At 42.5% G+C, this 16631-nt stretch overlaps 1 protein-coding gene across 1 annotated transcript in view; it reads left to right on the forward strand.

Moving 5' to 3' along the window:
• Positions 1-16631, forward strand: part of MCPH1 (microcephalin 1) — a gene marked incomplete at both ends in the record, with an annotated part of 174063 nt that overhangs the window by 21830 nt on the left and 135602 nt on the right. Inside the window, 5 exons of the mRNA XM_080710905.1 lie at positions 549-689; positions 1769-1858; positions 3063-4202; positions 4427-4495; positions 11351-11460. Of these exons, the coding sequence (XP_080567031.1) occupies positions 549-689; positions 1769-1858; positions 3063-4202; positions 4427-4495; positions 11351-11460 (1550 nt within the window). The remainder of the gene's footprint in view (positions 1-548; positions 690-1768; positions 1859-3062; positions 4203-4426; positions 4496-11350; positions 11461-16631) is intronic.

Below are 16631 nucleotides of genomic sequence, written 5' to 3' on the forward strand. Positions count from 1 at the left end.
AAGCAAACTTCAATGAATCTTCTTGAAATAAATTCTATTTCTTTCTTTATACTTAACTGTCTTCTTACTAATACATGGTCTTTTTGTTTTGTTACCCAAAATAGGGAAATCTTATGTGATGTATACTTTTGGTGATTTAGAAAACCTCCCGACCCTCGCCGCAGTGGGTCATGCGTGGGCAGGCCCGAGCATGTGTGTGGAGGCTAGCCAGACCTGGATCAGAAGCCACATTCGGGGGCTGTGTTGTTTCCTGGCTTTGCTCCTCAGTGGTCCCGTGGTCTGGCTGAGCCAGTTACCTGCTGTGCTCAGTTTCCTCAGGGTGCTGGCCCTGGTGGGCATGGGTCTGGGCGGGGCAAGTGAGACGTGCAGGCTCGCCCCACACAGCGCCCAGCCTCAGTGTCATCGGCCAGGAGGCTGCAGTGGCTTAGAGCTACGGGGCTGATGGTAGTGAGGGGGAAGAGGAAGGCTGGGGGTTGTTCCTTGGGAGGAACCACGTTCTCAGAGTACAGAGGCGCCTCCTTGAGCTTAGAGCTGAGTCTTGTTTTCAGATGACGACGTGCCCGTCCTCCTGTTTGAACCTCATGGCTCATTGATGTACAGCCCCACGTTGAAAGCTGGCAGTCACCACAGTGCCATGCAGAAGAGGCTACAGGAGATGAGAGAGAAGAGGGAAAACCTTTCCCCTACCTGTAAGTGATGTGTGAGTGATGTGTGTAAAACGGAAATTGTGCAAAAGGTGAATAAGTTATGTGGAAAGTTTTTCTCTTCAACTAGCTATTTTATTACTTCCTGATTGTAATGGTTTCTCCTGTTTCAAATGGAGACCTTTTTAATATTTCCTTCCAGAAAATGTTCGGCTTCATTAAGAGTTTTGGAGTATATCATACTCTCCAGGTTTAAAATGCTCTTTGTCTTGCCTTCTTTGTAATTTCTAATATCTTTGGAATCTTTCTTTATTCAAAAAATTGTTTTTTGAAGGAATTTACTTTGGATTAATTTATATAACATATAAATTTATGTTTTCTTTAGTATGTTTACTTAAGTAATAATTTCAAACATTCCATTTACTTTATTTTACAGTTGTTTTGATCAGTTCTCAGAAAAGTGTCTTTTTTGTGTCTTCTTAAGTTATCTTTGGGTATAAGACCCAAATGTTTCTTATTTTCTTGTGTATTGTGTATACAGCCTTTGAAGATAGCACTTATGGTGTTGTGGGTCTGAGCCCTGTGTGGCCGTGTTTAGCACCCGGCCTCTCTCTCACCTCCCTCTCCTGTTGGACCCAGAAGTGTGTCCAGGCAGACCAGATAACTGCCGGGCACCCCGATCACCCCGGGTTGAGAGCCGTTGCTCTAGTCACAGAAGTAACTATCACGAGCTTCCTGAATAGGGCCATGGCGTTTAAACAGAAGACAAGCAAAAATAATCGTTTACCTTCATTGACGTCTGATCAGATTCAGGCAAATCAGCTTTTCAAAGTTCTGTGTAGTTTTTTCCCAGTGCTGGGATCAAACCCAGCGTCTCAAAACATGCTGAACCTGTACTTCACCTCTGAGATACATCCACAGCCCCTTCAGCTTTTATAATTCTGTGAAGTAATTTTTATAAAGAATACAGCTAAAAGATTTTTAAGAAGCGAAGTCTGGAATATGTAGTGTAAGGACGAGTTGATGTGTCCATAACGTATAAGAACAGCAGTTTAGACTTACTGTTGGCTTACCTGCTAGAAAGCACTAAAGTTGAATCTTGAAATGTTGTGTCTCGTTGGCAGCTTCCCAGGTGACAGAGAGCTCTCGCGAGGATCTAGACGGCCCCCCGTGTGAGGCGCCCTGGGACACTTCACATCCTCCATTGTGCTCAGGTAAAACTGTCACTGTTCTTTTTTGTGACTTAAGATTTGAAAATAGTATTTTTTTTTTTAATTTAGAATCTTATATTTCTGATGTATAGAACAATTAGGTAAAACTAGAACTCATAAATCTCCCCCGGAAATTTGGTACTGTAATAAAAGTAAGCCACGAGAAACTTATAGCTAAGCCTTCTTTTGAGTCCCTGTGGGTTTCCTTGGGCATTTGATTGCTTGCTATAGAATCAGTTACTTGTTTTTTTAAATTCTTGGGATCTGTGTGAAATGATCTACAGTTTCAACTGTATAGAACTGAGAAAAGTCAGGGATAAGGGAAAATTGCTTCTCACAGTGTCATGAGCACATGGAACATGCTTTTGACCAGGGCCCGTGTCTACACAGACTGTGCTTCCAATGCGTGGGTCCTGGATTTACTGATCCACTCAGGCTGGCATCTTGTCAAGGTTATAACATGCCTTTGGTTATATCAGATTTCTTGTAGTTCTCACTCTGGCCACCGCAGGGCCTGAATAGATCGCAGTAAATAACTGTGTTCCGGCTATCGCAGTAAATAACTGTGTTCCGGCTGGGTGTGGTGACACACACCCACAATCCCATACAGGAAGATTGAAGATTGTTAGGGTCAAGGGAACCCTGTTTCAAAATGAAAAATAAAGATGGTGGGTGGTGTAGCTTAGAAATAGAATGTCCCTGGGTTCAATCCCTAGTACAAAAAGAAAAAAGAAATCTAGTTTCCCTAGTTAAAAAATAACTGATCTTAAGCCAGGCATGGTGGCCCACGCTTGTAATCCCCGCGCTTAGGAGGCTGAGACAAGAGGATCGTGCAGGTTCGAAGCCAGCCTCAGCTACTTAGTGAGGCTCTCAGCAACCTAGTGAGACCCTGTTTCCAAATAAAATATAAAATGGGTCTGGGAGTATAGCCCGGAAGTAGAAAGCCTCTGGGTTCCACCCCTAGTACCACCAAAAAATAAACAAATAAATAAATAATAAATAAATTAATTAATTAATTAAAAACATTAAAAAAAAATACTGACCTTAAAGATGTTACTAAAAAGAAATGAGAAGAACCAGAATACAAGCAGAACTCTTCCTAACAACCAGAAATGCTTGAAAGTATTATTTTATTGGTCAACTTAACATTATATTTATGAAAACTTAAGCCACCTTTTAAAGTTGGTTCTTTATAAATATTTTCCAGATGAATCCTTTGCTGAACGTTTGCACTCATCTTTGGACGATCCCTGTAGACAATCCGGATGTGGAAATCAAGAAAGGAAAGTGGGAGGATTTGTTAATGAAATTAAAAGTGGTATTTGCACTTCCCCATCTGTATTGAAAACAGAGAGTGTTCATCCGTTAGCCTCATCCAGTTACCTCCAGCAACCAAGTCCTCCGGAATCCGCAGAGAAGCTCTCAAAGGAAGAAATAAACTGGCAGAGAGATGCTATAGGTGAATTTGTCACCCCAGACCAAAATCGAGCAGGAGTATCTAAGGACATGCTTGATGAGAAATGCAGTTTGTCTCCTATAGTCCCTACAATGAAAGGCCACCTTGTGGAACATTCAAGGCCCAAGAGCTCTTCAGTGAAGAGGAAAAGGCAGTCAGCTGACTCAGGTTCACCTGCAGAAGAACAGCTGGAGAAGAGGAGGCGCTGCGGGAGCTCCGTCCTGCTCCAGCCGGAGCTTTGCAAGCCGGACCGCAGCACACCGCTCTCGACCAGGTCAGCCCCTGAGACTCCTGCTCGCCGTGACTCCTCCTATGAGGATTATTTCTCACCCGATAATCTTAAGGAAAGGGACTCAGAGAATTTTCCTCCTGGATCACAGCCACTGTCAAGCCCCGCTCAGCTCAGCTGCAGAAGTCTATCTAAAAAAGAGAGAACAAGAATATTAAAAATGTATGATTTTTCCTGCCTTGGTGAAAAACCCAGATTCATCCACGCTACTCATTTGACAGCAAAAACCTGCGCTGGTCTTCAGAAACCTCTGAATGACAAAGGAAAAACAAGTTTTACTCATGTGGCTATGGAGGAAACATTTGCCATGGAAGAACACCCAGCGCACCGTTTGCAGGCAGGCCCTGCGCAGAGAGAAGACACCAGCCCAGATGCACACAGCTGTCCTCACCCCAGTGCCAAGCCCGCCCATCCGAAAGGACACGCTGAGGGTGGGAGAGAGCGGGGCCCTGCACACAGCACGCAGGAAGAAAGCACTACTCCTGCGGTGCCGGGCTCTGGAGGTCCAGCACAGAAGGCCTGCGAGCTAAGTTTTGGGGGTGATGATAACGTGAAGAGATCTACAGAGGAAAAGGAGAACTTACCCACAGGATGCGGTGAAAGTACGTGAACCTCCTTCTCTAAGTATCTTCATACAAACCTGTAACAGCGCACCACCTCTTAAACCGATTACAACTGCTTCGTAATTTAAATTATGATTTATTTTCTTTCTTCTTTTAAAGAATGTTTGTTTGATTTGATTTTAAAGAATCTTTGTTTCCCAGGGATAAAATCTCCAGGGGATTTTGGTCAACTCTTCTGTTGGGAATACATTTCCTCATTATAGGTCACAACAATAAGTACTGCCAGCTAACCCGTGGACCAGGCGACGCTGCCGCTGCTGTCACTGCAGCACGTAAAGAGGCCACTGAGAGTGCAACTGAAGTCAAACATGAGGCTGCTTATTCTGGAAAGAAATTAAGGTAGAATAAGCCACTGATTGTTAAGAAAGGGAAGGTATGAGGAAGTAAAATGTGAAATGCATTGCCAAGATTTATTTCTTACAAAACTTTAAAAACTCTTAACTATAAAGAGATATTATATATAATTGTTGTTTATTTTTTTGTGTGGTACTGGGTTTTGAACCCAGGAACATTCTACCTCTGAGCTATACGCCACCTCCCGTTTTTTTTGTTTTTTGTTTTCTTATTTTGAATTAGGATCTGTGAACCTGTGGCCTTGAATCTGTGATCATCCTATCTCAGCCTCCCAGGTACTAGGATTGCGAGTGTGGGCCACCATGCCTGCCCATAAAAGAATATTTTAAAAATATTTTACCTCAAGCAGCAGCTTTGTTATTGTTGTTATTGTTCGGCTTTGCTTGTTCTGCCTTCAGCATATCATTTAAACAGGCTTCCATAATTTAGTTGTAACCTTTTATAAGAACCTTATTGAACAAGATAATAATGAACTATACAGTGGTAGTAATTACAACAAAAATAGCAACATTAGAAATTTGCACTTAGGTTCCAGCAATCAAAATTGGAATCTTGAACTCTGACCACTTTTACCCAAAGATTTAGTTAAATCAGAACAGGACCGTGTTCGCTCTTAGCACCTCTCGCTTTTGAATGGGTTTAGCCGTCGTCACGATGTGGGACTCACATGGCAGAAAAAGCGCAGGTGTACTGGGTATCATTTCCTCAAGCATGAATCCCCCAGTTGTCCCACAAAGAGAGTTTAAATAATTTCCTAGATATTAAGCCTAGCACTCATGTGTTCCCTGTCTCAACATAAATTCAAAATCAAGAATCTGTATTTTATGTTGCATTAGCCATAATGTGTTTTTTAAATATTTATTTAAAATGATGATAAAGTTCATATTAAATACTGCTTATGTACAATTGTTCTTAAAACCTACATTCTCATTCCTGGTTTTCATCTAGTGTATGTTTAAGGTTTTGAGTAGTATTTAATGTCATATAAATTAAGTGGAGTTACCTGGTTCCAGGCAGTGGATCCACGCCTGGATCCCAGTGCTGTTCCACAGCCTGAGCCTCTGGGGTAAGGGGAAGAAGAGGGGGGCAGGCCCTGGTCAGCTCCCGGGCGGCAGAGGAGATGGAAAGGTGTGCTGTGGAACAGGTCATCGCCCGGGCCTGCAGGCAGGACCCCATGAGACTCGGCTCAGCCCAGACGGAAACGCTCTGTGTGCTCTGATGTAGGGCGTCATCCAGAGACAGAAAACCACTGGATCCTAGGTCAAGAAGAGACTTCCATGTTGTCTAGCCTAAATCTGACCCCTCACTTTTATAGTAATGGAGGCCCATTGATATTTCAGATTGTGTACGGTCTATCCAGCTGGGACTCAGCTCTGTGGGAACCTCACTGGGTAAAAGTTCAGTTTCAATGGACACACGTACCTGCCAAACTGTGGCACAGCAGAACACTCTGCAGCAAACAGACATCCTTGGCCTTTCAAGTTGAAATAAAAGTTTTCAATTTCTTCAGCTCGCGCTCTGCTTGTCATTGTTGCTGTTGCTGACATCTAAGACTAAGTCACCCAGGCCAGCTTCAAACTTGCGGTCCTCTTGCTTCAGCCTCCTGACTAGCTGGGACTACAGGTGTGCATCACCAAGCCCAGCTGTTCTAAATTTTGACAGTAAAAGCCTGGAAAGCACATAATAATCCTGATTTTTTTTTTTTTTTGCACTACTGGGGATGGAACCAAGGGGTCTTCTCCTTCTGAGCTTCACCCCAGCCTTATTTTATTTTTTATTTTTTAATTTGAAACAGGGTCTCACTGAGTTCCGAAGGGCCTCACTAAGTAACTGAGGCTGTCCGCAAACTTTGCGATCCTCCTGCCTCAGCCTCCCGAATCCTGGGATCACAAGCGTGCCCACCACGCCCGGCTTAATCCTGATCTTTTTTGATGCATCTCACTGAAAGTACCAGAAGGCACTCTAGATTTTAAAGTGAGTTACTTTAAGATGTTTCCTGTGTGCTTTGTAAGAACTGACCCATCCAGTCCTGGGCATTAAGATATTCTTATTTTGCACACTGTTTTGCATGTTCTCTTTCTTCAAGAAAGTGTGAATTATTGTAACAAACAATTAGATCTACCTGGGTTCCTTAAATATTTTAGGCTGAAGAGTGATTTTCTCAGTTTTTGGTAATTTGAATAAGCCACAGGAATGTTAAGAGCAGTGTTTCTCAGCCCTTCCCTAGACACGGCCCCTCCTCCCTGTTGCTGTAACACTGAGGAGCCTGAACTCAGTCAGTCAGCAAGGCCAGGGGAAGGAAGGCTACCGAGCGTCTAGCTGACTGGGCCGTTTAGTCACTGATTCTCATCAGTCACGTGTTTGCAGCTACTGTGTCTAAATTATTTGAACAGACAGAGAGAGAATGAAGAGCTCTGTCTCTTCCCATATGGGACCCAGATATGTGGGAAGATAGAGTCGAGTTAATTCACCCCCAAGTACCAGGGAATTCAGAAAATACAGCCAACGCCCAGCGCCCAGTGAGATTTCATAGGGCTGAAACCAGTGTACATCTGTACAGCCCTCATCTCATCTCTACAGTCATCACAAGAACAGTCTTCCACGTTATCTTCTGAGGATCACGATTAGATGTGGCTTTCTCCAAAGTTCACAAAGTGAGCAGGTACTTGTGACAGCTGAGTGAGTTGTGTCCGCCGAGGTCATTTGTACAGAACCTGCAACTTGCTCATACATCCAAGGCAAGCATGAGAAGGAGCTTTATGGGTGTCTTGTAAGGGTTTTTCATTGTTTTTAAGATTTTCCTTTCTATGATCTTAATTCACTCAGTATTTGGGGGCTCAAATGAATTTCCCACTAGGATATTATTAAAATGTTCTATATTCTTCTTATGTATTCAAATTATGGATTCTTTTTGGGGGAGGGGGCTGGTACTGGGGTTCCTGAAAACCCTTCTACCTCCGGGCTACACTCCCAGACCTATTTTATACTTTTATTTGGAAACAGGGTCTCTTAAGCCAGCGCGGCTGGCTTCGAACCTGCGCGATCTTCCTGTCTCTGCCTCCCAAGCGTGGGAATTAGAAGTGTGTGCCACCATGCCCTGCTAAATTATGGATTCTTAATAAGCCTTTTTAATCTGTGAGTTTTGCATAGTGTCTAGTACACAGTGTCATTTGTTTAAACATATCATGTGTACTTGTGATGTTAGTGTTCATTCAGCATCTTAGAGGATGTGCGGGAAGGCAGATGTGGAAGTGAGTTTATTTTGTAGTCCCTGGCTCTAGAAAAACTTTACCACAGGCCAAGTTTTCTCTTGTGGTTTTCTTCAACAGCCCCCTCTTCATCTCCCTCCCTGTCTTAGGACTTAAATTACCCTTGACCTCGTGTTGCCTTAGTCTGTTTCCATCTCCAGATGAATCGCATTAGATGATTTTTCTCCTCTTCCCTCAATACCAAAATGTTTCTTAGTCCATCCCACTTCTGTGTGTTGAGGCGAAGGTGGTGGTTTAAGTAAATCGCACTGAGGTGAACAAGGGACCATTTTTTCATTTTCCTTCATGTGATGTATTTTGATGATATTGTTAACCCAACTTCTAAATAGTGACATTTCAGACAGTATAACATGATGGAAATTCCAGCAAAGTTCTTTTCTTGTTTGGTTATTTTATGGAAATAAGACAGCAAATCATGGGTAAAATAAAGTTAGAAAAAAGGGAATTTTGATAGATACTATTGACTAAACTGCGTCCCCTGAAAAATTAGTATTTTGAAAGTTTATTTTTTGATAGAATTATGAGCTTGGATCTTTGGGAGATAATTATGTTTAGATGAGATTGTGACCATAGGGCTTTCATGATTTAGTTGGTAGCTTTATGCAAAAGACAAGGAAACCTGGGTGTGGGGGCACACACCTGTAATCCTAGGACTCTGGAGGCAGAGACAAGAGGATGATGTCCAAGGACAGCCTCAGCAACATACTGAGGCTCGGCAACCTCATGAGATGCTTTCAAAACAAAAAAAAATTTTAAAGGACCAGAGGTGTAGCTCAAAAGGTCGAATGCCTCTGGGTTCAATCTTCAGTACCACAAAATAAACACAAAAATCAAGAAGAGACCAGAGTGCTTCTCTTTGTACCACGTGAAGACAGCAAGAAGGTGACCGTCGGCAAGTCAGGACAAGAGCCCTCCCCAGAGCATGAACTGTCCAGAGCTCTCACCTCCCAACCTCCAGGACTGAGAAGATGAAGTTCTGGGGTTGAGGCACCCAGTCTTCTGTGTGTTATTTTTAAAGGTAGCTCAGGCTGAATAAGACATCCATCAACCTGAGGAACGATGCAGGAAGAGCAGCTGCAGGGCAGACTGGCGTGTTGGCTGCGCTTTCTCTGAGACAAGTAGCTGTCCCTTCGCGAGCTGGGTATGTGCCTTCGTACTTGGCTGGGAGGTCTGCACAAGAGGAGTTAGGGCTTTATGGGAGAAGGGGTGAAGACCTTAGGGATAGAAGAGAGTTGCTGACAACCCACATAGGCGCACTGCAAGAGCAATCAGAAGAGTCTTGGAGAAGTGGGAGAACCACAAGGTGAGGTGGACATTGCCTTTAGACTCGGAGCAGGAAATAGAATTGGACCGCGCTTCACACGCGCTCCCAGAACCCTGTGAGTGCTCAGCCGCTTTGGTTTCCTGGTCACATTCTCAAAGAAAACATAGTAAATCACTGAAGCAGAGTTTGGGAGATGGTTTTAATAACTAAGAAATCACGTACGTTTATCATTTGCAACTACAAGTGTGGAAACATGTCATGGGTATCAGCCTTGAGTCTGAGGAGGTTATGACGCATCTCCTAGAGTTTTGTCTGCAGGGATTTGCACTCTCTCTCGTCGGTAGGTGAGCTAGGAGGCAAGTGGTCGCTATCAAACCTTTTCTGAATATACTAGGAAGCTGCAGACTGACTTGTGATTCAGTAACAAGATCATTCATGAGTCAATAACTTAGTAATGATCCAATAATGAGATCACTTCATCTCCAGTTATATCTCTAGTCAGCTTTTTTTAAATCTCATTTTGATATGCTCTTGTTTAAAATGAATGCTTTTTTTAAAGAAGAAAAATGCATAGTGTATAACCTCTACTTTTAATCTTAGATCTTAAAAATAAAATCAAGGTCCATCTGTATCTTACCTTAGGGATTAGGAGATCTCATTATTTTTCAAAAAGTATAATCGTTGAAAATAATAGGAAGCACGCACGAATGATAGACAATCTTGCCTGCAGAGTGTGTAAATATGAGAAAGTCAGCTAGATTGCAAAGCAGAATATAAGCCCAACGCCTTTACATGCCTGCTAACGCACCTGCTCTGATCCGTCTGCCTCTCCCTAGCTGGTGAGGCCATTTCTTGTCTGGGGCTGAGCAGGGCTGCAGGAGATGGCACACATGAAAGGCTGCCGGGAAGATTGGGCGTCAGTGCATGATTGGTTCGAGTCTCCAGAGGGACCCAGTTTGGAGGTTTATAGGCAATAAATGTTGATTTCTGGCTTAGAACCTGACTTTAAAATGTTTATTGAGCCCAACTCACAAATAATTAGTTTGAATTCGGGAAAATACATAGTCTTGTTTCTGCAAATTTTCACTGAAAAATAACTGTTTTTGAAAAGAGTGTAAGTTCAAATCACACTCTCCAAATCTAGTTACACCTGGTTTTATAGAGTCCTGTTTGCAAAGCAGACTTTCTCAAGTTCTCTGAGTTTTAATTTCAGAGAGTATGGACACTATTTTTGCCTTGTATTATATTTATTTGCCCGTGCCTTCGCTTCCATTCTGCTTTTGAGCTCCCAAGAGTGGGGCAATATTTTGTGCATTTTGCATCTCCAGGAGGTGACCCCTGACTCCAGGTACTTGTTGATAAGTGACACAGAATGAATGAGACGCATTGTTCTGCCGACCATCATCTGGCTACGGCAAGATGAAGAGCCCCTGTGCTACCACATGCCCTTCCCATCAAGGAGTGCATTATACCTTCAAGGCCACGTTATGGCCCATGTCGTACCCTACTTAAGAACCCCAACTAGTTCATTAAGTAGACATCATTTTGGGGAAAAGAGAAATAACTAGGAGTACCATGAAAGGGTATAGCAGGATGCGAGTCAACTCACTGGGTTATGTAGGATCTCTACACGGTTGGGCGTCTAAAGAAAACCATATTTCACTCAATGAGGGTCTTAGTTTGTGGGTCTTCATGTTGGTCTAAGCCAGGAATCAACTGTCATTTTTAGATGGAAATCTGAAGCTCTGTACTGAAGACTATTTTTTAGAAAAACTAATCCCAAAGCTGAAATAATTGATCGCCTCTGTTATAGAATTGCCTTTCCTAAGGAGCTTGTTTTTGATCGTTGTTTAAAATCCAACGAAGTTTGAATAGTGCATAAGACATAGTCATACATTTTCTTGCATTATCAAATGGGCAACCGTGACACTATACAACATTATAACTAAACAGGAAAAAATGTTTCTGGCTATTGCATTAATTTACTTGTTTTGGGGAAATTTATATGGAATCAACTGAAAGTTCTAAACCAATTTTAAAGGAGCAGTGTGTACGCAGTGTTTATTTAAAGGGCCTGTAGTTTCCTGTGGCCATTATATATCGGCAAATGTATGTATGTTACGTGTATATGTTTCTTATATATTTTTATATATAAATATATATGTTTTTGCTTTGCTTAGATGGCAGTAGTAAACAGTCTATGTAAGTTCCAACTAACCTTCAACCCACTTGAGTTTTAGATTTGAGAAATGGACCGCCAAGGCACAAAGTTTCATATGGCTCAGACAAAGACTTTCAGAACTCCATCAAACCTCAGGAGGAATCACAGAAAAGTGGGAAAGGCAAAAAGGTCAGTGTGCAAAAATATTATTTTAAACTCACAAATGCTGCTACATCATAATGCTGTACTCTGGGTTAATGAAACAACTAGTCTATGAGAATTGTGTTTATTTAAGAAATTGATTATGAGTGAATGTTGGAAAAGTCTGATATAAAACCGAGAGCGTCAGCCTCATTCAGGACAAAGAGTTAGTGTTGTGGACCAGGATTGGTGATACCACTTTGCCAGCACTTTTCTGGCCTGTGAACAAGTTTATAGCTTCTCTTGAGCAGAGTGTTAGCTGTGCCAACATTTGTTGCCCTTTTGTAATCTGAATAAATATTTACTAGGTTGAAGGGAGAACTCAAACATCTTTTATTTGCGAGCTAGTCACCGTTTGACCTGGAGCCATGAGTCTCACTTTATAGTGAGCCTGAGTCCAGAGTGATGAGGGGAAGTTGTGCTGCTTGGCAGCAACGGGAAGGGTGCGGTTGCCGAAGGCTTGTTGGCTTGTTGGTTTAGCATTTTGGAAGTGCAGGTTTAGATGCTGATATAGAGAGAGATGGTCATGCTTTAACATTTTACAGGTTATTGGGAAGGATGACACGAACATCTTTATATGTAGTTTTAGATCTTAAAGATACAACTTCCCTACTTTGAGGCATTTAATGTGGGGTGGGGACAGGACACGTTGACATCTTACTTTGTAATGAGTCAACAAAAGCATTAAACTTAGTTTCCTTGTATTAAGAGTCTTCTACAGAACTGTAGACAGATTGAATTGGTGAATTAAATAAAACTTCCTGACCTGTAACTTACACAGGTAAAGCTTGTCTTGAGGGTTACCTTAGCATCTCAAGTGTTATCCCCCCTCCCATGAAACTGAGGTTTGACCTGCTTGTTTCTAGTGTATAAATGTAAATTATGGGGTTAGATTTTATTACTCTAAAAAACTATTTTCTAAATAAAAAACCTGTAACTGAATTTTTAATGTTTAAAACAGGCAAGTTTGTAGGAAACCCTTTGTCAGCTAATTCCTGCAGGGCATGCCTCTACTGACAGGGCAATGCTGAGGTCTAGGGTCAGGCTGAGTGTTCATATGTTGTCACATGAGCTGCCCCTCACGCTGTTTCTGTGATGATGAGAAGTTCAGATTTGTCCCGTGGCCCTAAAGGTCTTCCTTTCTCTTTAATCTTAAACTTGAAGTAGCACAGAGAGGTAATATCCTGTCTGCTCTGCCATGCAGAACAAGCCCAATAAGCAGCTAATCCTGAACTCTGTGTACTATGAAGGCCCAGGGTAAAAGGTAGGAAGGGAAGAAAGACCAGCTAGTGTGGAGCTGCCTGTGGAGCCTGCCCATAGAGCAGCACGGTTGTGGGAAGGTGGGGCCTGGGAAGGGAACCAGCACCTGCCAGGGAGAGGTGCTAGCGCAGGCCATGAAGGTTCTGATCATAGGTGGTCTCATCGTCGGGTTGCTGTAGCTCTTTCTGTGATGATGCACCACAGTGTTGCTTTGTTTGTTAGCTTCTTGGGCGTCCCCAGCCTTCCTGTCTTTGAAAATTCCAAGCTGTGTCTCCATGCCTCCATTGCTGGGAATGCAGTTGTGTGTGTTACTCTTTGCTCCTGTAGCCCATGCGTCAAGACTTCCTGAATATCTGTCCTTCCGTATCTCTTATTTCATTTCAGGTATTTTTTATTTTGGAGTCTTTATTTCACCTTTCACTCTTTATAAGTTTATACTGGTGCTACATCTACATATTGCTTTTTAACATTTCATTCATTGTGTTTTTTGGTCATCATAATTTTATTTGAATTTATTTTATCACTTTGAGCATGTTTACTTAAAATTTATACCTGATACTCCATTTTCCTGTTTCCCTCTATTTCTGATTTTATTATCTGTGGTTTCTCTTAGTTTTCACTCATATGTTCCCTGTCTGATCTGCCTGGTTACTTTTGGTCTATCTTCCCACCAGGATCTGGGATGATTTGAAGTTGGGCTTCTGTTGCTATGAGGCCGACCATCCCAGGGCGCAGGGGCTTCAGATGCTGTTTCATCTCCCAGCCTCTTCTTCCTCAGCTCACTTGCACACCGGGCAGTGTCTTCAAATAGCTGTTGCTTGTTTCTATGTTTGCACATAGTCCAGCTTTTCTAGGTGATCACAATAAGGACTTTGTCCCAAATACCTAGTCCAAAACACATTCCTATGAATCCCAGTACTTGGGAGGATGAGACAGTAGGATTATAGGCTTGAAGCCAGCCTCAGCAACTTAGCAAGACCCTGTTTCCCAATAAAAGTAAAATAGGGCTAGGAATATAGCTCAGAGGTACTAGTTCAGTGGTGCTATGTTCCTTTGTTCTATCCTCAGTCCAAATTAGCATTTTTTATATAAGCCCTCTGAGAAAATACCAATGAAAGGCCAATTCCAAAAGGTTTTTAAAAAGATGGACTTTCTACTCAGTGTTTGTAAAAGATACAGTAAAGATCTAAGATGAGCTTAGTTCTGTTTCTTTAAAGAGTTAAAACAGAACTCAATAAAGAATATAGAATCTCAGAGTTATAACTTCCATTAGAACAATTTGGTTCAGCATCCACTTTTAATGGGAAAAGTCATTCTCTAAATCAGTGAGAAAATCACTCATTTTTAGACGTGGTATTTTAAGTATGTATAAATTTATAGATTCCTCAGTTTGGAGTATCTAGTTGAGCCATTTTATTGCCTCTACATTTTATATTTGTTAACTGTTAGATGATGTCAAACATACAACCTGAACAAGGTAAATGTAGGATCACTGTAGTACTTTTGTATAAATACATGATATTTTTTCTCTAAAGTTTGTATTTTGCTACTTTTGGGATTGTTGTTCAAAGGATTATCTTCAGCAAAAATTTTAACTGCAGTCATCAACTGGATAGCTTTTCATAAGTGTGTAAGTTTTCAAGTCTCATTTTGGAGCCATCTCAGCCAACCCAGATAGTTCTATGGGAGGGCAGGCTGTGGGTCAAAGCACCGAAACATTTGCAGATGGCTTTCATAAACTTGAGGGCCTGGGGAGAAATGGAGGCCCATATATAGTGCTCTTATTTTGACAGTGTTATTGTTTTTATTTTTTATTTTTTGTAAGGAACTACACATCAGATAGAATGCTTATATTTCTAAGATTTTTTAAAAGGTTAGGGAACAAAGCTATGAATAATCACTTGCATGTGTTATAATAACTGCTTGCTCTCAGTTTTGCTAGAATGTGAACCCACAAGGACAGACTATGTTCTCTTTATCTTTTAATGCTCATCCCAATATGGTCCCACATGCAGAACGAAGACTGCAGCAAATATTTTTTGAGTAAATAAGGAATGTGTTAGTTTCCCTTTTACCTTTTGAGCGGATGTGTTTAAGTTTCTGGTGCTCCAGGCCATCACTCTGGAATATTATAATCATCACATTTGGGACATGCATTTATACAGTGAGGCGCATTACCATATGCGTTATGCAGTGTGGCTCAGACGTGGCCAGATGTGTTTGGTCTGGAGGCGGTGGAAGCAAGGGCGGTCAGTCCAGTGGGTCCTCTGGGCCTTCAGCGGTCATCTCCAGCCACACAGAGCTGGAAGCTTCTGAGAGAATATGGCTGCTGCTTTTGTTTGTGGCTGTTCTTTGACTTGTGAGATGGTCTGCCTCAGTAAAGGATGGATTCTCTTCTCCGAGGCTAAACATTGTGGTGCGTTGTTGCTGAAGTTTGGGGTTTGAGTAGAATGCTTGGGTTCAGTCCTGCTATTTCCTCCACTCTAAGACAAAGGTCTTGGAATGAAAAGTTCAGGACCATAATGGAGGCAAAGAGGTTTTATGAATGTGGCTTCCACTTTGCAGCAATTCTAGGATGCTGACTCTTTGCCACGTGCGTGGCTGGAAGCATATACTCTTGTGGGTGGTTTTGATTTTAGATTTAACTTTCAAGTCAAAACAGCAGTGACTCATCCCAGTGAGAGGTGATATTTATTTTGATTGAAAGTTCAGCATAACTATTTTGTTACTAAAATCTACAGGAATCATCACACTTCTTCAAGGCGGCACACTTTATACATGCCCATGTAAATAATTTCCTACCGTTTATTCCTGCTGTACATGGAAAGATAGGGCCTATCTTGAAGGCAGGTCCTTTGATTAGGTACCAATTAACAGATGGGCTGACCAACACTGAAGGTGCCCTTGCCTTCTATCACAGGTGTCCCGTGATCTGTGATTGCTTGATAAGCCGCTCTTGGCAAAGTGCACCCAGAGCTGGCGTGTGGGTGAGTTTGTGTACAGTGCGCTGGCCATTCCAGGGCCAGTTGCCTCTTGCTGGCCCACTGTTGATTTTAGCATCCATTGGCATGTTATATTTTTCTTGTTAATATATGAAAGAAAATATTTTTTTATAAAACAATAAATGGAATGTTCAAAGAGCTTCAGCTTTTCTTGAACGTGATTGCTGTGTTGCACCTAGAATGGCTGATCGTGCGTGCATTATGAAGTGTGGTTCAGAATCCCCTGCGGTGTTTAGGCTGGGGTGGGGGTGGGGTACGAGTGAGGCCAGTCCAGTGGGCCCCCTGTGTCTTCAGTGTCATCGTGGGCCACGTACAACTGGAAGCCGAGGTGGGAGGACATCCCGCTCTGTCGAGGAGAGGAGCCGGTGGGGGGGGTCTGTGATATCTGTGGGTGGGCGGTGAGCACTCGTCAAGGGAGAGTGTGCAGGCCGGCCCAGCGTGAGCACTCATAGCTGCTGGTGACTAAGGTCTAGCTCGTTACATATGCCATCTGCAGGATTTTAGGTAAATGGTAGGTTGAAAACCACTGCAATTTGCCTTATAAATACCAAACGTTTAAGATATGCAGGAGCTTTGAGAAATATTAACTCACTGAAGTAGCAAATTTAAATCATTATGTTCAAAAAATAAAATAATAAAGAAACTGTGGATAAGTCAGTTGGTGCTAAATTCTGTTCTTCCTTAGCACAAACACCTGTTCTTCAGTGAGCAGCCGCTCTCTCCGGAAGTTATCAGATAGAGGTGTCGTCCCCCACCCTGACCACTGCACCGCCCCACCTCCCCAGTGTCCATCCTGTGTGGCCCACCCTGACCACTGCACCGCCCTACCTCCCCAGTGTCCACGCTGTCTCCGTGGGCATGGAGTTCCTCTTGAGAGTTAGTAGTTTGAAAATATGA

This window comes from Muscardinus avellanarius, assembly GCF_963383645.1.
Source record: "Muscardinus avellanarius genome assembly, chromosome: 14".
Classification (NCBI taxonomy): Eukaryota; Metazoa; Chordata; class Mammalia; order Rodentia; family Gliridae; genus Muscardinus; species Muscardinus avellanarius.